Genomic DNA, 26,060 nt, shown 5'->3' with positions numbered 1-26,060 from the left:
ATAACAGATGGAAATCCTTTGATCAGTCATATCCTTTGCAGAGGGACCGTGGTGGGTTTCTTGTTTGAAGGAACCTTGCCGCTGCGTAAGAACCATTTTCTTCTTTTGGACTAGTGTGTCAGGCCTATTTCATGACTAGCTTATTGACTTGGTTCTTTCTTTCTGTGTATTTTGGAGGTTGTGCAGTCATAAGAACAGCCCTGCTGGATCAGGCCCAAGGCCCATCTAGTCCAGCATCCTGTTTCGCACAGTGGCCCACCATGTTATGCACAGCCCTTCACAGTCAGAACTAGTTTGTGTATATTGCCAGTATATTCCCCCACACACACACCCGCCCAAGTGTCAGCGTGCCAAGAGATCAGAGTTCTTTCTGTCATCCAGCATCCCACTCTAAAAGTCAGCCCTGTCCTTTTCAGCAATGGTATCAAAGGGGACTGTACTGAACTACTGACTTCTCTCTCCACCCACAGATAAGTCAGTCTTTAGGTGTGTGGGCTGCCTCATGCACTGCAATGGAGGAGAATACTGTACACATACATCCCTTTACTCCCACAGAGCTACTCCCTCCACTGTTTATGAATTGGGTAGTCCTTCTGGATTGGATACCTCTATGCACTGGATTTTCCCAGGGATGTGCACGGAGCATTCTAGCACCTCTAATTTGAGGCACCAAAATGCTTTGAGCTGCCCCAGCCAAATCATTTTGGTGGGCGGCAAGCGGGCACTTTAACAGGATGAAAGCAAGTCTTACCTGCTCCTCCATCACTCCTCCTCTGCGCCTGCCACCCCACTGCAGCACAGTCATTATTCAATGCTGCATGGCTGCAGTGCTGCTCCCAGCCACCCGTGGGCGGCATTGGCCCATAAATGGCATCTGTGCATGTGGGGACACGCTTTGTGTGGTCAGCAACACCATGCTGACCACACAAATGGTGTTTGAGCATGTGCCGAAGGCTCCCTGTGGGCTGCTGGGAACAGCACTGCAGCTGCACTGCATGGTGTTTAATACCAACAGTACCATGGTGGTGTGTGTGTGTGTGTGTGTGTGTGTGTGTGTGTGTGTGTGTATGAGCAATGGAATTCTCCCTTTTAAAGCACTGGCTCACTGCAGCCACCCCCCCCTCACCCCAAATGTGCATGAAATGCTTTGTGCACATCCCTAGATTTTTCCACAGCAAATTGCTTCATTGAGATACATTCCTGAAGGTTGTTTTCATGTAAACCACCATGAGATGTACATTTTTGGCAGTATAAAATAGCCGCTAAATAAATAAGCGTAGTCTTCCTTCAAAGAAAGAAGAGAGCCTCAACTTGTCACCTCAGTTACAGCTGCAGTCTCCCATCTATTGGCTTTTGACAGACAATTCTTTGTAAAGCTGTTTGCTGGCTAACAATGCAGGGTGATCTGTTGATGGTTCCTCAAGGGGAGTTAATGACATAGGTAATCTCCTGGTGATATCTCTCCTCCTTTTAATCTCTCCTCCTTTTCATGGCTTCTTTGAGGTGACAAAGAAGCAATTAAGTTTGCAGTATGAATCCAGAGGGGGAGAGCTAAAAGTGTCTACCTGGAGTTTATTGGAAACTGAAAATGCAGCTTGGGGTGGGGGCTGCAGATGTTAGGGTAGCTAGTGCAGACTGCACTGTTTTCAGTGGCGCACTCAGGTCATTTGGGAGCCTGGACATGAAGGGCTTCGGAGCCCCGCCCCCTCCCATCCTGATGGGAGGTGCGTGGTGGTGGAACTAGCTGCGGGGAGGAGGGTGAGGAGGGGAGAGTTCCTCTTTAAGGAGATTTTCCCTGGCGGGGAGGTGGGATGGGGCACGGCATGGCAGTTGCAGGGAGGGTGGGGTGGCAAGGAGGGGAGAATCCCCCTTGTTACCCTCTGGGTAACAAGTGATGGCCTCTTGCCTCTCTGCTGAGCAGCCTTCCTCCATGTGAAGGAAGCAGAGAGGTGAGAGGCTGTCACTTGGGGGAAGGGAGTGGAACGGGACGGAGCTTGCTGCCTCCCATCCTGAAGGGTAACGGAGAACTCGGCCCTCTTCGCCGCCCCACCCTCCCTGCAACCGCCACCACCTGGAAACATCTCCTCACACACACACACCCCGCCCGCATATAGTGCTGCCCCTGCACAGCGGTGATGTTTTTTGTTTTCGTAAAGGTGTGCTGGAACCACCCGGTGGGGCCACATCAAGTGGCTGCAGGAGCCCCCCCCCAACCTTTGGAGGTCCCCCTGGACTTAGGAGGTCACAGGCCAGAGCCTCAAGGTCGGGGGGGGGGGAGGTAAGTGTGCCTCTGGCTGTTTTTAGGGGTATATTTGTCTCCACTAGGCTCTGCTTGTATGTTTGTGAATGAAGCAAACATAAAGACACTCTTGAAGTCTCCAATGCTCTCTCATCCAAACCCTGCAGCAAAGACTCTGAAACGTTTCAATACTCAGTGAAGTGTGGATTGTGTATCTAATATGTAATACATATTGCTGTTCCTTGTATCTTTGTTTGTTTTTAAAACATGTTCTGATTCTCACAACCACATGTTCTTCAGTGGTTGTGAGAGATGCTTCGGACATTTTTGCCAAAATATGTTCACATTTTAAAAACAAAACAAACACAATACAGCCAGTGCCTCAGTAGCCTTTTCTGTTTGTGTGCGTCGTCAGGGAGGTGCATATTTGTAGTGGGATGTGCTTGTTGCTCTTGTAGCTTTTCCTTTATTCTTACATTCAGATTGGATAGAGATCTCCAGTAAAAAGTTGGGATAACTCTCCTTTGCCCTAAACACATTTCCATGTCGGTCTCACTGATTTTCTGTGAAACCTCTTTCAGTGTACATGTGCTTATGATTGCAATTTCAACAGCTGAAATTCTCATGGATTTATGAGAATATTGTGATCTGCAGATTAAGAGAAACATAATATTATTCATAATAAAGTAGGAACTGTTAATATAAGCAGTCACTTCTGTGAAGCCTGGTCTCCCCCCACCCGCCATTTCTTAACCATTTTGAAAACCAGTTAAGCCTGTTAGGTCACTGAAGATCCTTTGTGAAGTTTGTGAGTATTTCAGGTGTCAGAATGCTGCTTACTGTACCAGTTTCCTGAACTCCAGGGATGTAAACATATAGTATCCTAGCCCTGCATTTATAAAATATTAGTATTAGATGTTTTGCAGCATTTCCACAGTCAGGCAATTTAAACTCTGTTATTTTTACACATTTAAATATTTATTTATAACATGCAAATCCCCCCCTCCCAAGTACTGATAAAGGTGGTGTCTCATGCTGAAAAAGAAACTTACACACATACATAAAAACCAAATATTGCATACCAGTTAAAATATCACTGCCTCATTATTTCCCTGTCTGGTGGGTAAAACGATCCCTAAATGATAATACACTAAAAGCCTGATGTATTCAATGAGTTTTCTGCCTGCCTCAATACTAACAATATTGCAGCCTGGAAAGCCTCCTTAGGGAATGTATTTTGCTATTTTTGGATCAAAATCTCTATCCAAGGTGCTGATAACCCCGACTTCATTCAGAATACAGCCTCCCCAGAAGCTTTTAGGGCATGCCTGCTTAACTTAGGGCCCCTCCCCAATGTTTTTGGACTACAACTCCCATAATCCCTAGCCACAGTAGCCAGTAGTCAGGGATTATGGGAGTTGTAGGGCAACATCTGTAGGAGGGCTGAGTTGAGTAGGCCTGTTTTAGGGCATAGGGAGGCTTTTGAAAAAGAAGGCATTCACACAGATGGTCAACAAAGACAGGGTTAAATTTAAAGAAAGACTGCACAAATTCAGCAGATGTAGGCCCTCAGATCTGTGGTGTATGATTTCAGGCCTACAACTCACACCATCCCTAGTGGCCACTGTGGCTAGAAATGATGCTCCAGCTTGCTGAACTAAAACTTTCATCATTCCCTGGCACAAAATTGTCTAGGGGATGATGAGAGCAGGTCCCCACCAAATATGCTTGGTCTAGGTTGAGGCCAAGATGCAGGGACAGGGTTGACGTTTCGCAGTTGCTAAAGCAAGAAGAAACTGAGGCGGGTCTCACCATCAATGAGACCTGCCTGGGGAGGGGGAGCGGGGAGAGCGGGCTTAGCCTGCTTTCCCAGCACATGAGCAGACAGTCTGCTCTGGGCAGCCGAAGCGGCCGCCCACACAACTGCTGGCTCCGTTATGGAACTGGCGGGTACCTGGGGGGAACGGGGGCCGATTGGCCCCCAGAAGCTCCAGCATGCCCTACGCAAGTGCGCAAGGCATGCTGGCGAGACCTCCGGAGCCAGGAGGCGGCTTTTTGCCTCCCCTCCAGGGGTCTCCCTGTGAGTAGCCGTGGCACAGAGCTGCACTGCAGCTACTCACCATTTTTAAAACCAGTTTTAAGGGCAGGGGTGGTTAGGTGGGTTACCCGCTTAGGAACCACCGGGCTCGCAGCCAAGCCTGGTGGTTCACACGGTGGGACAAAATTGGGCTAGCCTCCGCCTGCCCAATTTCGTCCAATCGGTGTAAATAGCCTCACTGTGTTTCCAGCCATAGCCATCTAAACACAAGTTACCCCCCACCTGGCCTTGTTTGGGAATGTAACAGTCAGCACTGGTCATGCGCGTTAATATTGAAAGCTGACAGGTAAAAAACCATGAGGTGATTCTCACGATAGCCCAAAAGTGGGATAAGGGAGCCTAGCCCGCTTCGGGGTGTTCATGTGCGGCAACAGGAGCCACGCAGCTCCTGACAGCTAACTGCCCTAAATACCCCTCCCCTTAGCCGAGGTTAACAGAGTGAGTGCTCCATTAACCTCATCTTTTTGCTCGTGTGTCGCCATGGTGCATGGTGACACACAAGTAGACCCCCAACTGGGAGGCTGCAGGCAGCCTCCTGGGCTTGGGGGGGGGTCTCTCTAGAATGCCCCACGTGCTTGCGCAGGGCATCCTGGAACTTCCGGGGGCCGCGCTGCCCCCCGATCCCCACCGGCTCCATGATGGAGTGGCTGATCCGGCTGCCCAGGGCTGCCTTCCAATTGTCTGCGGGGAGAGCGGGCTAAGCCCACTCTCCCTGCAAACCCCCTTCCGGCGAGTCTCACTGATCGTGAGACTCACCTCCATATCTACAGACCCAGATCATTATAAAAAGAGCAGATTGGTGGTGAAATCTGTACAACTCTCCCTTATAAGTGACATGCGTGAGAGTTGCTATGGTTGACTCAAACATCGGTCATCACCCCTGTAAGACATGGAGCTTGGTTAGTTTAAGCTATTTAGTATATGCCTAATCATTAGTGGGAGGTTTACCTTTGGTGATAAGCAGAGAGAACAAAATGGGAAGTGTAGGAATATGGCTCTAGATTATACTCTGTTTGTTTTTAAAGGCCATGACTCCCTTAATCTTATTGTCCTGAACCAGACATTTCTGGTTTTGCGTACTGAATGATTCTTGCAAACTGACAAAGTCTATTGTTGTTTAACCAAAGCCTATTCTTGGATCAGAGCTGGAGGTTGAGATTTTATACTCTGCCAAAAAGTGGTTGTTCTAAGTTGCTGCAGATAAGATTAATTAGGACTGTAAGAAATAAGGTTTTGTTTTATCTTGGGAGCTGTAATTTAAGTTACATACAGTGTTGTCAACATTGTGTACATTTCTTAAGACAATGCTTACAAAGGGAGAGGCAAATACATTGTGAAAACTCATGACTTTCTAAAATTTCCATTCATCCAAGGAGGGGGGAAAGTATATAAGGAATTCAGAAATTAGGCAAACAGAGTTGACTGATCACATCATCAGGGTGCATCACTCCATTCATAGATGATGATTGGCCATCATGAATTCATCCCTGGTCTGATTCCCCTCAATTAGTTTGAATACTTGCTTAATTGTCTCAGTAAATATAAAGTTCCTTCTATCCAAAGAATGGTGCCAGAACATATTTGTTCTCCTTCAGAAACTATTAAAGTTGCAAAGCTTAGGCCCTGGGCAATGTTAGTGAAACTGCTCCAGGGTGATTGGTGAACACCTCAAAATTGTGTTTGGGCTTTGTGTGGGGAACTAGCGAGCTGGGGTGGAGCAGTTCCATGTCATAATAATTTTTGTGCAAAACTTTGGTTATGGGAAAATGAACCGACAGAGCCTGAAGTTCAAAATGAAGAAAGGTTTTATTTGTAGTCCAGGATACAGTTGAATAAAAGTTGATTAAAGCAATATTACTACCACAAATATGTTACAGGATTAACCAGATAACTTCAAAGAGGAAATGTAGCTTAGTGTCCGAATTAAAATAACTTCCAGGGTGGGTAGAGAAAGGAGGCTTGAGAGAAACAGTTTTTGGATTTAAGACGAGAGCAGGGATAGGGAGCCCAGAGGGGGGCAGCAATAATTGTACAACCTCCTCCTTCCTTTAGTGGTGAGTGGACTCTTGTGGCTCTGGTGCAACCGAAGGACCTCGTTCCTTGGAGATGGAACTGGGTGATGAAGAACCAAAGACAACTTGGTTAGATAGCAGGGGTAAATCCAAAAGGTGTCTGTTTTCGTGTAACCAGCTCCTTGTGGCAGCAAGATGAGCTGGATGGATTGGGCCAGCAAAGAAGGCTGGATCTGGATGCTGGAAGCATGATTGGCACGCAGAGCAAGTTATGGCTAGGTGTTACAGCAGGTGCCGGGTCTAGTGTCCGGAATGCGGGTGACTCCTAGGTATAGAAACCAAGTGAAGCACACCGGTTCAAGGAACCAGGGTCAATTATAGCCCAAGCTGTGTCCCGAGGCAACATTCCAGTTGTCCTTCTCTCCTGAATAGGGCAATTCTGGGGAATCTCAACAGGTTCTATTGTCTGTGTTTGCTGTGCTGGAGTTACAACACAATGATTTGAATGGGTCAATAGCAACTTTTATGCCACTGCCTGCTATGTGATTGGTCCCCAATATGCCAACAAATGGGGAGCCCACAATCCCATGAGACTCCTGAGCATATTAAGAGTGAAAACCACTAGCTTGTGGTCTCGGACATAAGCAAATAGTCTTCTGGGAGCCCACAGAAGAGCAGTGCTAGCAACAGCAACAACATCCAGATGTGCTGAGAACCACATTGGTTAGGCATCACTATTTACAGAAGTGTTCTGGTGTTGGGACAATGCTGCTCCAAATTATATTTCCCAAAATGTTACTACAAGGAAAGACTAAGGTACTCCATAGAAAACACAAGCAACACTTTGACCTTCCAAAACCATCTTTCTGGATCTCAATGTGGTACTGAACCTTGGCAGCAAGAAGCAAAGCGAGACAAATGGGCATGGATAGACTTAATCTGCATAAGTACTGACTGTGGGGGGTCGGGACCCAAGAGATGGTTTAGAACTGCCTGTTCTGGATGGTGTTACACTCCCACTGAAAGATCAGGTTAAGGAGCAACTTAACCTTAGGAACTTAGGAGTGCTCCTGGATCCAGTGCTCTCCCTGGTTTCTCAGGTTGAGGTGGTGGCCAGGAGTGCTTTTTATCAGTTTCAGCTGATACGTCAGCTGCATCCATTTCTAGAGGTGAATGACCTTAAAACAGTGGTACATATGCTGGTAACCTCCAGACTTGACTACTGTAATGCGCTCTACATGGGGCTGCCTTTGTATGTAGTCCGGAAACTGCAATTGGTACAGAATGAGGGAGCCAGATTGGTCTCTGGGACAACACAAAGAGACCATATAACACCAGTTTTGAAAGAACTGCACTGGCTGCCACTGTGTTTCTGGGTTTCTGCCACAAAGTGCTGGTTATTACCTATAAAGCCCTTAATGGCTTGGGACCAGGCTATTTAAGAGAGCGCCTCCTTTGTCATGAACCCTCCTGCCTTTTACAATCTTCTGGAGAGGTCCAGTTACGATTGCCACCAGCTCGTCTGGTTGCAACTCAGGACCGGGCTTTCTCTGTGGCTGCCCCAGAGTTTTGGAATATGCTCCCTGCTGAAACAAGAGCATCTCCTTCTCTGTTTGTTTTCAGGAAGACCCTCAAGACTTTCCTCTTCTCGCAAGCTTTTAATTAGAATTTTAATAATTTGTTTTAGATGGTTTTTATCATGTTTTATGTATTTTAACCTGTGCTTTTTAACCTGTGATTTTAAACCTGTGGCTTTTATCGTGTTTTATGTATTTTAACCTGTGATTTGGCTGGGATTTGTACACTGCCTAGAGATTTACATATCAGGTGGTATAAAAATATAGATAGACAATATAGTCTTGTTTCAGAATTGGAGACTCTTAACCACAAAAACTGAATTTCTTGCACTCTGCTTCCTGGAAAGGCACCGTCTTGGTTATTGTCCTCTTCATGTGTATTCTAGAGTAGAGCTTTGAGGAGAAGCCTTCTTCCTGCATTAATGGAAGCTATATCACTCACCTTGGTTGAATTTCACAAGAGTTAGAGCACTTCTGAACTGTTTTTCAAATGTCCCCCTTATCTACCATTTGAAGACTTACTGAAATTTGGAGTTTGAAACATGTGGCTCTATCTGAGGACTTTATTAATTTTTGTTTCTGAAGTGCTTGGGCATTTTTGGCATCAAATTCCCCACGTTTCTCCTCTCACAACCTTAAAAGCAGGAATGTAGAGAAAGATAAAAGCTAAAGTATCATGGTAGTATCCTCCTTACAGCACCATGTAACTGAATCCTCCACCCCAACATGTTCCTGGCGGCTGGCTCTGGGCTCTTGTTCTCTGTTCATGTCTGCATGTCCCACCAGTTTTAACTTGCCTTGTCTTCTAGACTAACCACCAGCCCTTGCTTCTTTTCATCAGATTAGAGTCTTCATTACAACTTGCTCAAAGTGTGTGGTTTCTCTCTGAAATTGTCTCAAGCTTTCATTTATCTACCACTGAGACTAGGCAAGTGAGTTTTTGTGGAACAAGAGGAGGAATGCGGAAAGACAGAATTTTAAAATGTTGCGTTTTCCCACGTTTGCTTTTTTTTTTTGCTTTAAATTTTTATTGATTTTAACAATATCTTGAAAATCTCATTACATCAAACATTAATCAAAAATTGACTTCCAGCTCACCAATCAGCACGAATCATTAACTATACAATTAACCCTTGCTATAATAATTCAAAACATATATCCTATACCTTACCAAACTCAATTTTAGTCTACTCAACCTGCTAATATTACAAAATTTCAAACCCTGTTGAAAAATCAATATTAGGAAAATAGTTCTTTAGGTACAGTAAGAATGGTTTCCAATCTTCTTTAAAACCTTCCAAATTTTGATTTCTTATCAGTACTGTAAGTTTTGCCATCTCCGCATATTCCAAAATTTTTATCAGCCAATCTTCTTTTGAGGGCAGTTCATCGTCCTTCTATTTCTGTGCACATTTTCCCACATGTTTGCTAGTGAGTTCTTCTGACAATTGGGCAAAGTGTTGGGAGGGCCTAGCTGCAGGTATAAACATGATGACTTCACCCACTTCCTCCCCTTTCTTCTGTAACAGCAGCTAGTGCAATATGGCTGCTGTGTTGGCTTCTGGAGTCCTAGGTGATCAAACAATATGCAAAGACTTCTGTCCAGAGCAAATATGCAAGAGGTCACACATGCAAAAACTATGAAATGAAATGCAAATAAACTGTGACAGATTATGGAATGAAGTGTGGGCTACACCACCTCAGGCTGTTTTCCGTTGGAAATTGTGTGAAAATCTTCTCTTCTGGATACACCCTATATGATCATAAAAGAGCTGGCGTGTGGATATTGTCTTTGAGCTTTGAGACTTCCTCTTACTAAACAGCCAAATGAGTTGTGACTATAAATTAGCACAGTGTGAGTGAAAACTAGCCCAGTCCCTAAAGATGAAAAGGCTCAAAGCTGCTGATTGCTGTCATAACACACTGAACAGTTTGCTTGCTTTGGCATGCCCCTGCTAACTGGGCAAAGAGGCACCTTTTTAACATGGTGATTCTCTTTATTTAGCAGAGGGAGAGTAACTAGCCCTATCCACCCCCAGCACAGTACCTCCAGTGACTGTTGCTAGTGTCTATCTTATGTTTCTTTTTAGAATGTGAGCCCTCTGGGGACAGGGAGCCATCTTATTTATTTATTATTTCTCCATGTAAACTGCTTTGGAGACCTTTGTTGAAAAGCAGTATATAAATAATAATAGTTGTTGTTGACTAGTAAACAAAGATGGAATTTCAAAATAATTCCACTTCCAAGAGGGAGCAGAAGCCTTTTTGTAAAAATATGACCCACCCCAATGTCTGAAGAATGAATGGCCAATCTACACATTCCACCTTGGACTGTACTATTTCAGATTGCAAGAACAGATTCACATATTTGAAAGCTACTCAACATTTAAAAACAAACAAGCTAGCAAACTCCTTGCACACAGAAAACTAGCAAGCCAGGAAAAGGCCTACTTAAGATCTTTCTTCTAGATGTACTAGTTTCCTGCATGCAGGCACAGGCATGTTTCTTTAATACCCTGGTTGTTGACTAAATTTTAATAGCTTTAGAGTCAAGTTGGATGTAGTACTATTATAAATACCAGTGATATTTTGGAAAGACTCCAGGCTTATTAATATAACTGATGAAACTTAGAAAATGGATATCCCTGTTTTTGCTTGGTAAGGTATGCTGCATAAGTAGAGCAGAGATTTTATGGTCCTTGGACTATTTATATATCACAACAAGCCCTGCTTCTGTATCTGAAATGATGTCCTTGCTTTGATTGCATAATCTTGGCAGGCGGGTTTGTTCTCATGAAGTAATTGCGATTTGCACACTTACCACTTGCATCTGCTGTGGAAGTCAGAGAGGTCAGTTGGTCTTCCCATATGGCCAAAAGGGCCTCTAGGTGTTTTTGTAAGTACATACTTTAAGAAACACAAGACAGTACAGGTGGCCCTCATTATTCACATGGGTTCTGTTCATGCCTATAGGTGCATGAAGCTGTGAATAATGAAACATTGGGTCAATGGGAATTGGGAGGTTAGATTCCTTGAGCCTAAAAAAGGGCCAAAAAGCAGAAATAAAGGGAATATAGCACAGTACCTTGCTCTGCAGGCCTCCAACTCTTCAGAAAGCCACCCCCCCACCCCCCCCAAACCCTGCAAATCCTCTCAATTTTTGAGATTCCCCCCAAAATATTTGGGGGGAGGGGGGGTTAAAAGAGCCACACAATGTACTGCAAAATTGTGGCCAGAAATGACATTATAAGTCATTTCTGCCCACCAAGGAACCACGGATAGGTGGAATTTGCCTATTTTTAAAAACTGTGGATAAAGAAACTATGACCCAACCGTGGGTGCCTATGACCCAACCGTGGGTGCCAGGACCATGAATGGGTACAGGGCCCACTGTACAGCCATACTTGACACAGGATACTGAAACTACACTGAGAATTGTGCATGTTAGTTTAGTTTGCATTTGGATACTAGCACTAGGTACGTTAGTTATGTGGCCATGATGAAGAGCATTAGTGTTAATTTTGTATCTTGTTCTTAAATTAATGCACTAATCATTTCTGATTAGGTGAAAATATCCATGCTTATTTTAGCAACATGTTTCTTAAATGTGCCAAGTGACTGAAGTGTTTGCTGGAGCCATCGAGATGTCCATGTCAATGTATTCATTGCCCGTTGAATGCTTCTGGCATATTACACTGTGGTTCTTCCTGCTCTCACATTGTAGCACAGTACTAGCTGTGTTTGTGTGTGTGTGTGTGGGGGGGGGATCCAGTTTGTATCAAAGGCAGGGTGAAGAATTTGCAGCAAGCAGCTCACAACAATCTTGTTGGCACCTGAGGTGATCTTGTTACCATGCCTCTTATTAGCAACATCTCGGATTTGTTCAACACCGTCTCACATACCCTCTGGCATGACGGAGATTAAAACGAGGAGTCTCCTATGCACGGGCAGGTGTGGGTGCAGGCAGAGTCTGGCAGGCTGGCTAAATGGTCCTGGCAGACAATGTCAGAGTAACGCAACCCAGACTGAAATGTGCCACACTAAGCGGGAAAGTATATTTATTTTATTTATTGTTCCGTTTTATATCGCCTTTCATAATGTATCTCAAGGTGGTTTACAAAAGATAAAATACAATAAAATTCCATGAACGTTACTTTGAAAACCATAAAAACACCAATATTTTTTTAAAAAATAAAAAGAAGCAAGAAAGCTGAGGAAACTTGGTAGCTTCTAAGAGGTAAAAGCCTGAGTAAATAAAACAGTCCTGAGCTGCTGTTCTTTAAAAGCAGCCACAGATGTCAGAGAGCAAACATTAACTGGTAGAACATTCTAGAACCTGGGGGCAACAACAGAGAAGGCCCTGTCCCTTGTACATGACAATTTAGCCTCTCTCAACATTGGTACACGGAGCAAAGGCCCCTCTGATGATTTTGTTGGGCAGGCAGAAACCCTTGGAAGCAGGCAGTCCCTCAAGTATCCAGGGCCCAAATCGTTAAGGGCTTTAAAGGTAATAACTAGCACCTTGAATTGGATTTGGAAACAAATTGGCAACCAGTCCACCTCTTTCAGAATAGGTGTAATATGCTCTGAATGAGCAGTTCCAGAGAGAACCCTGGCAGCTGCATTCTGCTCCATTTCACGGAGCACAGGTCTATCAGTGGCTACTAGTCTGAGGGCTATAAGCCACCTCCAGCCTCAGAGGCAAGATACCTCTAAATACCAATTGCAGAGGAGCAACAGCAGGAGAGAGAGCATGCCCTCACCTCTTTCCTGTGGGCTTCTAGGAGGTATATGGTGAGCCACTATGTGAAACAGGATGCTGGACTAGATAGGCCTTGGGCCTGATCCAGCAAGGCTGTTCTTATGTTCTTAAATGGTTCTGGATTTTAAAAGTCATAAAGGCAAACAAAAGGCTACAAGGCAGATCAAATTCATATAACATATATATGAGTGATTTCATATCATATTATTTATATGCTACTGGTCCCATTTTACAGATGTAGAACATTGAGGCACAGCAGTAAGTGACTGGCCTGGGATCACATGGCAGAGAATTCTTAAACATAAATACTAATAGCGTGTCTCTGGGCAGATGCAGAGAACTTTTCACTTACCAGTAAGTAAACACAGTTTCTCCATCCCCGTACACTTTGAATTAAGAAGCAGATTTTACAGAGGGGTCACCTTAAGTAGTGCAGCGGGGAAATGCTTGACTAACAAGCAGAAGGTTGCCGGTTTGAATCCCCGCTGGTATGAAACACCTATATTGGGCAGCAGCGATATAGGAAGATGCTGAAAGGCATCATCTCATACTGTGTGGGAGGAGGCAATGGAAAACCCCACCTGTATTCTACCAAAAAAACCTACAGGGCTCTGTGGGCTCCAGCAGTCAAAATCGAATTGATGGCACACTTTAATATATCTTCCATAGGGATTAAAGGATAAACTGGTTTCTCTTTAGAAATTAAGTTTTGACCCAGAAAACTGCAACCAGAGAAGACACACATTCTGCTTTCATACAACAACCCACTCCTAGATTTTTTCTCTCTCTTCTTCTGGCAACTCTTCATAAAAATATTTATTTATTTTATTATTTTATTTATTTGATTTATGTACCACCCTTCCAAAAATGGCTCAGGGCGGTTTACACCAAAATAAAAACAAAATCAACAATTAAAATCAAAACGAAATCAATTAAACCGATAAAATCATTTAAACATTAAAATCATTTAAAACCAACATTAAAATTTTTAAACCACAGATCTAATTAAAAGCCAGGGTGAACAAATGTATCTTCAGTGTCTTTTAAAAAGTTGCCAGAGATGGGGAGGTTCTTATTTCAACAGGGAGCGCATTCCAAAGTCCAGGGGCAGCAACGGAGAAGGCCTGTCCCTGAGTAGCTGCCAAAGGAGTTGGCGACAACCGCAGACGAAGCTCTCCAGATGATCTTAACAGGCGGTGGGACTCATGGTGAAGAAGATGTTCTCTTTAAATAGCCAGGACCTAAGCTGTTCAGTGCTTTATAGGTAATAACCAGCACATTGTATTTTTGTCTGGAAACATATCGGCAGCCAGTGTAGTTCTTTATGGTCTTTTTACTAGAATTCTCTCTCCTTGTTAAAGGCAGTTTCTTTCCACTCTTCCTCCTGACTTAGTTGCTTGGTTCTAAGACTCACCAAGACTTCAGACTTGAGTCCTAGAGTATGGGAGTTAAAGTACCTCTGTGTAGACACATAAGCCTTTCCTTAATCATAGACCAGCTGTATTTTCAATCTCTAAATACTTAGAATTTGGGAGCAGGTTTGCTTCTAGCATATGCATAGTCCAGGGTTTTAGTATAAGAACTGAACCCACAATTTTCTGAACTCCCCCCCCCACAAACATGTTTTGTATCACTTTAAATACTGTATCAGCACAGTGGGAAGAGGGCACTGATGTAGCTTATCAATAAATTAAGAGAATGGGTGAGGAGTTAAGCCAAGCACTTTCCTCACCCAAGTTCCTCTTGTCTCTTCCCCTGCAAGTTTCCATTGCAGCACCAGCCCCAACCCATCCATCCCCCACAACTCGGAGGCTGAGAGAAGCAGGGAGAATAAGCCAATAGCAAAATCATCCAATGTATTTAGCACTGAGGTGTATGGGAAGGAAAGTTGAGAGTGGGGAAATGTAATTGCAAGCTTATTTAAAAGAATAGATTTTATGCCAGTTTCCCTGCATGCCTCTGTGAGAACTTATGTGCTCAACATTTACAGTTTTTGGCTTGTATAAAGAACACAAAGGTTTATATATAAATTTTGTTAGTTTCATTGTGATTTTTACTCCTTGGGCTTCAGTTCTCCCTGAGGAGCAGGAGCAGAAGAAATAATAATCTAGGTGTTCCTTTGAAAACAGGATGATTGGAGGGTGGAATTTTTTCTGAGGCAGAATTCTGAAAACTCTGTCTGTTCCACCTGAATCGGGATAGTTGGAGAGCAAGTATCTCAGTATCCATCTTTATACCCTTGTTATATGCATACATTTTCCATCTCTTGAGCCTTGGACTCTGGGTTCTTCATTTATTTTAACAAGGTGTTGTGTTCACAATTACCCTGAGCGCCCATGTGTTCATTTTCAGTAAAATGCGGTTCACTGAAACGATGTTGGACCTTGAGATCAGATCATACATAATATGGGGTGATGAAATAAGCAAGTACAAAATTGCCTTGTATTATTATATCATTAGTCCATCTAGTCCAATGTTGTCTGATCTCACTGAAAGTGGTTCAGGCCTCTGCTACCTGGCCCTGTAGGAAGAGGAGGAGATGCCAAGGTTTGAGCTTGTATCCTCTGTTTTCAAAGTATGGCCTCTCTCTATTTGTTTGGTTCAGCTATAGCTTCTGCTCAAATAAATAGCATAGTGGCTTCTCCAAGTAGTTAGGTAAATTCAACATTACAACCACCACCCTGAGTTAAAGCATGAGGAGAGACAACGGCCAGGAAGAGGAACATCATGAAACCTCTGTCCAGAACAATACCATTAATTATAGGGTCCTTTGTATGAGAGAGACTTGCGCATACGTGCATCATAATAGAACACCATGTACACTATTTCACCAGATGTAAGTTTCTGTTGAGGACTGTGTGGAAAAACTACCAGTCTAGATTCATCTTTAGAATTGTGAGAAACCCAGCTTTCGTTTTAAAACAATAGCTCTTTTCCTAGTCTTCATGATTGCAGAGATGAGTTTAAATATACAGTGGCAAGAATTTGTAGTACATTAAACATGATAGTGTTGTGGGTAAGCCGAGAGGGGGCTTACCTCCCCACCCTGGTTCGGGTCTCTTGGTTAGGTAATTTGCCAGACACCAGTATCAGAGTTTCAAATCAAACTTTATTGCAATAACACAGAGCTCAAAAGGAAGGCGGCCGCCCCGATTTTGGGGGGCTACCTCCTTATATAGCATGCTGTTTTACAATTTATTTTTGCACCTGCGCAGTTTAGTTCAACTGGTTTCTATATCTATATATGGTTATACGTTTGGTTCTACAAGCCTTGATTTGCTGAGATGGTTCTTCATGTTTCTCCCCCCTCCCCTTTTCCCGAGGAAGGGCATGCCTATCTCTTTCGATTCTCTAACTAAAATTAAGTTTCGTTTTTGCCTGGCGAGTCGGCCTTGAGTTTCTAACTCCTTGCAGTCGAGTCATGTGCTGTCTCAAAGAGATAGATGACAACAAACTGCATCTTGTTACAAAGAGCCGATTGTTCACTTAATCTCACACCAACTTGAGCACGAGAACTAAAGCAGGCAAATATTTTTGTTAGAGCATGTTTTTACAGAGCAATCACAAATCCCATCAGCGCAAGCAACTATCACGTATTTCATCTTTCCTCTAACAATAGCAAAAAGTTCTGAGCATTTTCAGCAACGAACAAGGTATTTGCCATACTGCGAATACAAGCTTGCTGCAATATCATAGAGAACACAGATGGTTCAATGAAGTTGGACCATCTCTTATTCAGATTGAATATATTGACTTCTTCTTCCAGAAGTTAGTGAATGCAGAGTCATTGGGGGGGAAATATGGCCGGCCGCCGGCTGCAAGAGGGGCAGTGATGTCTTACACTCCAGTCACCAGGTTCATCAGGGCAGTGGCGTAACTAGGGAAAACGGCGCCCGGGGCAAGCACTGAAATTGCGCCGCCCCCGACATGCATCTGACTGACACACGTTTCAGAAAACTTTTATTTTAAAAATTTTAAAAATTACAAAAATTAATGTTTTTTTTAAAAAACGTAAGAGGCTCTGCCAGGGCTTTTGGGCTCTCTGGGATGGATGGATCTATGGGATTGCAGATAGGGTTACCAAGACCAGCTCCCGGGAAAGCTCTGTCCCTTTAAGAGTTGCACAGAGAAAATTTCTAAATATCCCTATCACTGCAGCATTGTGAAAGGGAAGTCTAGAGCTGTAACCTTATCTAAAACAACACTATTTCATGACTTGAATTTTTGCACTGCACAAGTGGTCTTTCAGAACTGCACTTTTCTTTTCGGAATTGCACATTTTGTGTCTGGCTGCACATTTTGAACATTTTGAACAACAAGCCCTGCTGTGTGGTAATAATCACTCTGGTATTTATGCAAAAATAATCCAAGACAAACTGGGATGTACAGAAAGGAGTGCTCAGTGCCTATATGCTCAGAGTGCCACATGATAGATTGCGTCACATGGTGCAGAGCTGCGTTTCCTGGTACTGAATGCAAGTAACATTAAGCAAGTAACATTAAGCCATGTTCTTTTTAATTGGCTGTGAAATCTTGGCTTCTGTTTTTCACCATTCAATAATCCATGCAATTGTTATTACTCTATCAGTGTGCATGCTTCTTTCCAGAGTCCCATCAGCAAAAAGACTGCTCCCTGCCCCAAGGAGTGCTCCATTTACATCTTTATTGTGAGCTCATTCTGTTCAGCACTACATGTATGAACTAGGCTTTAGAATCATCATCATCATCATCATCATTATTATTATTATTATACATTTTATATTCCACTCTTCCTCCAAGGAGCCCAGAGCGGTGTACTACATACTTGAGTTTCTCTTTCACAACAAACCTGTGAAGTAGGTTAGGCTGAGAGAGAAGTGACTGGCCCACAGTCACCCAGCTAGTTTCATGGCTGAATGGGGATTTGAACTCGGGTCTCCCCAGTCCTAGTCCAGCACTCTCGCCACTATACCACACTAGCTCTAATTAGTTACTAGCATACACAAGAAAAACCTTGAAACGTTTGCTGTGATTTCAGAAAACTACCCATTCACACATGCAACGCAAGTTATCAAGAGATGGATACTATATGGAGTTCAGGTTACCTAGCATATGAAGTATAAGGGAAGGACTGGAAAGAAACATTATGGAAAAAGAGAGTCTAAAGGCATGGCACATTTTCCATACAGTGATGCTTCTAAGTGATTTGGGCCAGGATCCCAACAGCCCTTTAAGCCCATGCTTACACATCAGGGATTGGGGCTCCCACCACCCAAACAACTTATTATGTTGCATCACAAGCCGTATTTGAAACTACCCCAAATCTCTCAAGTAGCTTATTAGCTGTTGGAAAGAGGGGGAAAAAAATCATTTTACAGCATCGCTGTGTAACTCTCTGAACTGAAGCTTAAGGCTTCTAGGTTTAGAAAAAGCAGGATGAAAGGGGAAAAATAAGTTGATTGTTCTTTCCCATTCCATGGAAAGCTGGTATTATTATTTTTAAAGGGTCCTGATCTAGCTTTTTAAAGTTCTCTTTTTATTATCTGCAAGGAGTAATCATCCATCACGCTCCCAGTGCGCTGTAGTAGGAGCCCTGAGTGGCTTCCTTCCTTCGCCGCCACTCCCCTCCCCTCCCCATCCCTCGCAGCAGGCTCTTCTTCAAAGCGTTCTTCTTCAGAAGGGAGATAAGGGAGATGGGGAGGAAGATTACGAGGCACTGAGGCAGCAAAAGCTTTCTTCTTCAGAAGGGAGATAGAGGGGAGATGGGGAGGAAGATGACGAGGCACTGCGGAAGCAAAACCAGAAGTCAGCGCGGGGCGCTTTTTCTCGGAGTGGGGGAGGGAGGGAAAAAGTGAGAGAAAGAGAAGGCAAGCAGTGCAAGGCAACAGAAGGAGGTGCGTGCCCCAAAGTGCATCGGAATCAAATCCTGCCCACACCACCGGCCAGCCAGGTGCAATGCCAAGCCCGCCCCCGCCCGACCGACCAAGTTCACTGTACACATGATCAATCACACACCTTGTCCTGGTGGTGCTTTATGTTGCTGTTATGCGCCGGCAACTGAATCCCCCTAGTGCCTCAGGCAGCAGCAGAAACGCATTGCTCCAAATCCGACTCCCTGCAGGAGGACACACCAGCACTACGCATGCGCGACTGGTGGTGGGGCGGGGACTGGGAGTGCAGAGTACTATGCTGCCTGTGATGAAGATTGAGTCGACGAGGTCGACGACGGCAAGCAGGCAGGCACTCCGTGCGTCTGCAGACAGTGCAAACTTTAGGGGCCCACCACACCAGAGCCGAACAATGGGGGGGCAGGGGGCCGGGGCCGGGGGAGCGGGCGCCACGCCACCATCACCACGCGGACTGGAGCGGTCGGACTGCTCTGCTGCGGTTTAAAAAATAACGGGGATTGGTGGGGGCACTTTTTGGCACCCCCCACGTGACCAAACAGGGTGGCACCCGGGGCACGTGCCCCCCCTGCCCCCCCTATCATTACGCCTTTGCATCAGGGTTGACTTGTGCTCCTTTCTCCCTTGTACTGAGTGGGCAAAGAGTCAGACCAGGTCGCTCAGACACTCTATTCTAGGGCTGCACAACTCAAATGCCCTGGTGGGCCAGAACCATCCACAATGTGGTGTACAAGGGCCGAGATCAAATTTTTAGCACATTATTAATTATTATATTAGTTACTTGTGGATCTATCCCCCTGTCAATGGACCCATAGTTTTAACCAAGGATAGTGGTCAGAGAATAGGTGCTGTCCTTGTGCTCAGTGAGTGGGGCCTCTAGAGTGCATGTCAGCCCCAAACAAATGCCAAGTCCTCTCCTCTCCCTAGTTGATGCTGCTTTCAGGCTGCAATGCTAGGCATGCTTAAATGGGAGTAAGCCTCACTGGGCACATCATGGAACATATTTCTGAGAATGCATGCACAGGATGGCGCTATAAGGCAGTTTCCAGCTCTTGTGTTGCTGCAGGATACCTGAGGGGCCAGTAAAATCGTCTCTGCGGGCTGAATCCGGCCCCCCGGGCCTTATGTTGTGTAGGCCTGCTCTATTCTGTTCTAAGATTTGGCAAAGTAATGAAAAAGACGGTGATTCAAAACATGGTGTAACAGTTCCAAAGTCTGGCAGTGTCTCGTGACACCTAGAATGGGGGTAAGTCAGTGACACAACTGCCACATGTACATATTTACTGGGCAACACAGTGTTTCTTCACTGCTGTCCTAGTGGAATATGAGTGTGTGTGTGTATTCTCTCTCTCTCCTTAAGGACAAACTGGATCTAGACTTTTAAACCTTAGGAGGAAAATGGGCTAAAACCACCCATTTAGTGCTTTAAATACAAGCCAATAGAAACTTGGAACACAAATGGAGACTCAGCTGTCCCTGGCAAGGAACCTTGTTATTCCGCCAGCCCTGAACATTTAGTTTCTTCCCTGTCCATTCCAGACATACTCTATTGTTTCTGTTGTACCTTAAAGCCAAGGGGTAGAGGCAAATGTGTGGCAGACAAATATATATAGGAATAATCCAGAGCAGAGTGTATATACTTAAAAAGAAGGACTTATTCCAGAAGCATGACTGATTCAAATATTAAACTAAACAGGAATTGTAAACATTTCTCAGTCAGCTTTCCAGAAGAGTTATTTAACTGCAATCAAAGCAGATAGCTTTTCTGAGCAGCGGTTAGAAACAAAGCCTTTTTTCTCTAGCTTGGCTCTCCAGGCAGCCTGATGGAACCAAAAACTACAAGTTCTTTTAGTAAGAATTAATCTTCCTACTTTCCTTTCACTATCCTTACAACTGGACTAAATTTGGTCCAGATTGGTTAGGCAAGTCACAAGTTTGTTTGTTAAATTTTTATACCACCTGAGATGTACATCTCTAGTTAGCCCAATTGTACCTCAAATGTTCACACATCTGCCATCTTGAATTGGGGTGGATGACATAATCACAAACTATGTCATTGAGGTGTCCCTAGGTGTCCCTGCAACTGTACCAGATTTGGTTCATTTTGGTTCAGGCATTGCGAATTCGATGCGCGGGTGGGCGGGGGGCACACAAACATAGACAGACTTTCCCACAGAATGCCGGGTGATCTCATAAGCTTACTGGAAAGTAGGCTAAAAATGGTCTATCTAGGACAGGGTTAGGTGTTTCTATGGTAAAAAGAATCAGACAGCTGGGAACAGATGACTGCACACCTTTGTGTGCTAGTGATGGCTGGACTGGAATACATTCATGTGTGAGCTCAATTTAATACAGTAATCCCTCGACCTACGAACTACTTGACATCCGATGTTTTCGAGTTACGAGCGACAAAAAAGACCGGAAGTAGTTGCCGGTTTAGATTCAGCTTACTCGACCTACGAATTTTTAGATGCGGTTTCCTCGACTTACGAATGTTTCCAGACTTCCGTGGTGCGCTCTTCGACTTACGAAAATTTCAACCTCCGAACGTGCGTTCGGAATGGATTAATTATGTAAGTCGAGGGACCACTGTACACTGTTTTCCATACATTCCAACTGATGTTTTAAAGGTTTGTTTATGATAATTTTAATATGTTTATATGATTTTTAGGTTTTGGAAGTAGTAAGTGTAAATTCTGTTGGCAAGCTCACAAGAAAAGCTATCAGCTTACCAGGACAGGGTTCAGGGGCATAGGGAGACCCCCAGGGGCCAGGGGACAAAACCTGAGTGAGGGGGCCCCCTATTGCATGCGGAAAGCATGCATACCGCCACGCCCCAAGCCATGCCCCCTGTGTCTGATGTCAGATACAAGGGGCAGGGCAGCAAGAATCTCGCCACCACCCCCACCCTGCCCGCCCACCACCACGGTGGAAAGTGGAACTAACTGTTACATCTGAATAACAAACTTTTTTACACACTATGCCCAAGTTGGTTTGTGATCCAAAAGGTCTGCATGAGAACTGTGAAGCAAGGGGCATGTGTTGTGGTATTTATTTATTTATGTGTTGTGGTATTTATTTTCCTTGTGAATGCACTATATGTTCAACTTGGTTTTGTGAATAGACTGTGGAGCAGGGACACATGTTGTGTCCTAGTTTGTGAATGGTCAAGAAGCTGTGTAAATCCATTGGGGTTGCATAGTCTTTTCTTTTTCTTCTTTCTTTTTTTGCTAGATGCACTGTGGCCCAGATTTGTGGGTTTATGGTGAATGATCACAATGATGTATGGATCCTTTGGAGGTTGTGTAACCCCCCCCCCCAAAAAAAATGCACTCGGCTCCAGACATGTGGATTTGTGGTGAAATGTATATATACGGAGAGGGTGCTTAATTTGCAGAGCCCCCACCCACCCGCCAATAAGCTCATTAGGTCCAGGGTCCAAAATTACTTCGCTGCTCCTCTGCCAGAGGTCCAAAAAGCATTAAGTAAATCACAGCATCCCCTGGCAGTGGGGCCAGGGACCAAGGGCTTTCAGGTCAAAATTGCTCTTAAGATTGCAATATCTCATCCTGAACAGAAGGAGGCTCTCTTGTGACAGAAGAATATCGTAGTAACCCATATGCTTGTTCTTTTTGCTGTCCAAAATCGGCAGGAGTGTTGAGGGGGTCAGAAAGAAGAGGAAGCTGATCCATCATCAGTACCGAGTGACACTCTGGAAACACATGGAGATCTCAGTTATGTTCTTGCTTTAGGGAGCATTTTCAGTATTACACCCACTGTATGATCTGTCAACAGCAGCATTTTCTGTTGTAGATGACATTTAAAAGTTTCTCATTCTTAATTTTCCCGTCCTGTTAGTTTGATGTTGCAGTTGATATGTTTGCTTTTTAGTGTTACATATTGCTCTTGTATTCTTTACAGTTTGCAGGCTGGATCTTTCAACCTGTGTTTCTTGAAGCCTTGGAGAAAAAGATTACACATTGTTAAAAATACTAATAGGAGAAACTAATTTATTGTGGCTCAAATATATCCTCTTAACATTCTGAGTGAAGTTGGGAATTCTGAGATCAAACCCAAGGTGTGATAATTCCAGATTGACTGATCCAGAGTTTACAAAACCCCTTATAATTATGTGTATGTGGTAGTTGTGGCTGTAATTCTTTGCCCCTTATTTCATTGAGATGTACTTAACGTGACCTATCCACATAATAGAACTGTTATAAGGATAAGGAGATATTCTGCTTAAGATGCATCTACCAACCCTCTTGTCAAAAATAATTTCACTTTTGCTGCTCACTTACCCCAAAACAAATATGTGCGTGCATTGGAGAATGGGGTTCTGTTTCTTCCTCCCCGTTAATTTTCTCTAACAAATCCTGAATTCATGCAATTGTATCCATAAGTGTGGGTTTACATGCATGCTCACACACACCACAAATGTGATCAACTTGGTCACAACAAGTGGGGTGAGTGAGTTGTATGAATGTTGAGATGTGACGTGTCCTTGTTTGTTTAAACCTTTATGAGCCGGGTCTCATGATCCGTGAGACCCGGTTTCTTTGGGTGAGCGGGGAGGGAGCCCTGGGCGGTTGGATCAGCTCCCCACACGATTGCTGTCTCCGTGACGGAGCCAGCAGGGGATGGGGGGAGCGGGGGCCGTGTGGCCCCCGGAAGCCCCAGTATGCCCTGCGCGTGCACGCAGGGCATACTGGGGAGACCCCCGGAGCCGGGAGGCGGCTTTTCACCTCGCCTCCAGGGGTCTACTCATGAGTAGGCATGGCACGAAGCCACGCCACAGCTACTCACGATCCAGAAGACCAGGTTTGCGGAGCGCTTGCTTCACAAACCTGGTTTTGGGGCAGGGGTTCTTGAGTGGGTTACCCGCTCTAGAACCACCAGGCTCAGCCGAGCCTGGTGGTTCTGACGAGCGGGACAAATCGGGCTAGGCTTTCCTTTAGCCGCTGTACCTAGGATATAAGGAGGGGGTGATTTTAATGGATCTCCTATCTTCCCTGTGTCCCCTAAAAATCTGTTCCTGGGAGTTGGGGTCCTTCAGAGCAGGATGGCATATGGCTTAGGATGACATTTTGTTAAAGTGAAGACTTACTCTAGAGTTCTTCCAGTTCCATCTAGGGTCTCTAGAAGTATCTGGGATATAGATTTTGAGTCTATATGCAAGCATGTCAATGCACACATATTCTTAGAGGCCAAATTTGTCATATACCCATATTATTGTTCTCTTTCTCTCCCTCATCGTTGACATGGTGTTTCGACTCACTTGGTTTTTCTTGTTTTGGTTCTCAGGAGGATGAAGCCTGAATTCCTGCTGGAATTAGCTATAAACATAGTAGAAAAAAACAATTATTAGACTTGATTTGGGTATTGCAGAATCCCTCGGGCATTCCACGTATCTGACGCAGCCCAAAGCCATGAACAGGGGCAATGCCCAATACTCGTATTTTCGCATTCATTTGTAGGATTTTTATAAAACGAAGCAAATAATTTTACAAAATGGTTGTTATTTATGTTGCTTAGCCTTCAAAGGACTGAGTCATCTGAAAGTAGCAGGTGAAACATCAGTAAATCTTCTGAAGAATATGTAATCGTTTTATTAAAAAATGGATTGATAATACTTATTGTGGCTAAATGCTAACAATGATCTTCTGCAAATGCAGAATTATAATAACTTTGACTTTCCCTCTTCTCTCTCTTGAGGGCACAATGCCATCATTTCCTGCAGAAGCTGAAATGAACACAATCTCTTGCTCTCACATCTCAGCCAGCTGCATCCCCAATGGAATACTGGAGAAGGAGCCTCCTAGCCCAGTGGAGAAGGAGCCTTCTAGCCCGGCTGAGAAGGAGAGGAAGTGGATCAGGCCTGACCTCCCAAGCAAGTGCACCTGGGAGCTTGGAAAGTCTCCTTCTGAATCCCCTCATCGACATGTCTCGTTGTAAGTGATCATTCAGTAGAGCCAGTAACTAAGGCAGTGTCTGCACGATTTTTGTTCTTGGAATCCTAGTACTAATCCCATTTGATCTTTGAAAGTCCTATGAAGATTCTCATGCATGGCTGTGGGGTTTAAGATAATTTCCTATTTCTGTTTTATGTTTCTGTGTCTTTCTGGTTTAGATCAAAGACTCCAAATATTATGCCAGACATCCTGAAGAAAATTGGTGATACTCCCATGGTGCGGATCAACAAGATTGGAAAACTGTTTGGACTTAAATGTGAACTCTGTGAGTATTTTCTGATCAGCTAGCACTGTAACTGCAAAATTTTTACATAATCACTGGCAGCATTAACATGATGGTCCATGATTCTATTATTATTATTATTGTTGTTGTTGTTGTTGTTGTTTTACATTTATATTCCGCTCTTCGTCCAAGGAGCCAAGAGTGGTGTACTACATACTTGAGTTTCTCTTTCACAACAACCCTGTGAAGTAGGTTAGGCTGAGAGAGAAGTGACTGGCCCAGAGTCACCCAGCTAGTTTCATGGCTGAATGGGGATTTGAACTCGGGTCTCCCAGTCCTAGTCCAGCACTCTAACCACTACACCACGCTGGCTCTAGGATCAAGAAGGAACTTAAACAGGATTTGAGTAATGTTTGCTATTGACTTCTTTTATCCAAAGCCATGTGGTCATCTGCTCAACAGAAATTTCAGTCTTAAAGATCAAGTACAGTTGCTATATCTTAAGAGCCGTGGCCGGGAACTGGCTGGCAGTAGTCCACATTTTCCAGCCTTTCCATTGCCAGTGAGGGTTAAAAGACCCATGCTAGCTTGAATCCCACAGAGAAGTAAAAAGAGGAAGAGAAACGATAGAAACCTTATTGGTAGATAGAAAGTAAGCTTATCGGATAAAGTGGTGTGTGTGTGTGTGCACGCGTGCGATAGTGGGAGGGAGAGAGATGTGGACAAGCATGAGGAGAAAAGCAGAGCCACTTTTCAGTTTTAGTGAAAGCCATTAGGTTAGCAGGACTGACTTCATGAGATTTTTTAAAAAAATCTTTAGTTTTGTCCCTTGGGTTGCTTTTCCCTCTCTCATATGTGACCTACTAAGCATAAGTGAAATGAACTGGTTCCTTCACTGAAACATGATATGCCTCCTTTGTTGTTTAAATGGAAAAATGTTCTGCTTAATGTTTGTGTTTCCAGTGGCAAAATGTGAGTATTTTAATGCTGGAGGGAGTGTGAAAGACCGAATCAGCCTCAGAATGGTAGAAGATGCCGAGAGGGATGGGATTATGAAACCTGGAGACACGATCATTGAACCAACTTCTGGAAATACAGGTATGGTTATCTCCAAATTAGGGTAGTCAAGAGGGCTGCTCACCTGTTGTGCTGCACAGATGCGTGTTTATGTGAGAAATGCTGTATCCTGGGTTCATTTTCAAAGTCAGCCTGGGGCCATTGGAGCCCTGTCCTGGTGCATATGGAAGCATTGGTGGATATAACCCCAGATCTAGTCCCGATGGAAGCAAGCT

General features: G+C 44.2%; 1 protein-coding gene across 1 annotated transcript in view; it reads left to right on the top strand.

Moving 5' to 3' along the window:
• LOC128351005 (cystathionine beta-synthase-like protein) overlaps positions 1-26,060 on the top strand; it is a 65,156-nt gene that overhangs the window by 5,682 nt on the left and 33,414 nt on the right. Inside the window, exons 2-4 of the mRNA XM_053310050.1 lie at positions 24,289-24,524; positions 24,704-24,810; positions 25,732-25,866. Coding sequence (XP_053166025.1) covers positions 24,295-24,524; positions 24,704-24,810; positions 25,732-25,866 — 472 coding nt within the window. The 5' untranslated portion in view covers positions 24,289-24,294. The remainder of the gene's footprint in view (positions 1-24,288; positions 24,525-24,703; positions 24,811-25,731; positions 25,867-26,060) is intronic.

The sequence above is a fragment of the Hemicordylus capensis genome, chromosome 3 (assembly GCF_027244095.1).
Source record: "Hemicordylus capensis ecotype Gifberg chromosome 3, rHemCap1.1.pri, whole genome shotgun sequence".
Classification (NCBI taxonomy): domain Eukaryota; kingdom Metazoa; phylum Chordata; class Lepidosauria; order Squamata; family Cordylidae; genus Hemicordylus; species Hemicordylus capensis.
Note: the sequence above shows the minus strand (reverse complement) of the source record. Positions and strands in the feature narration are given on the sequence as shown.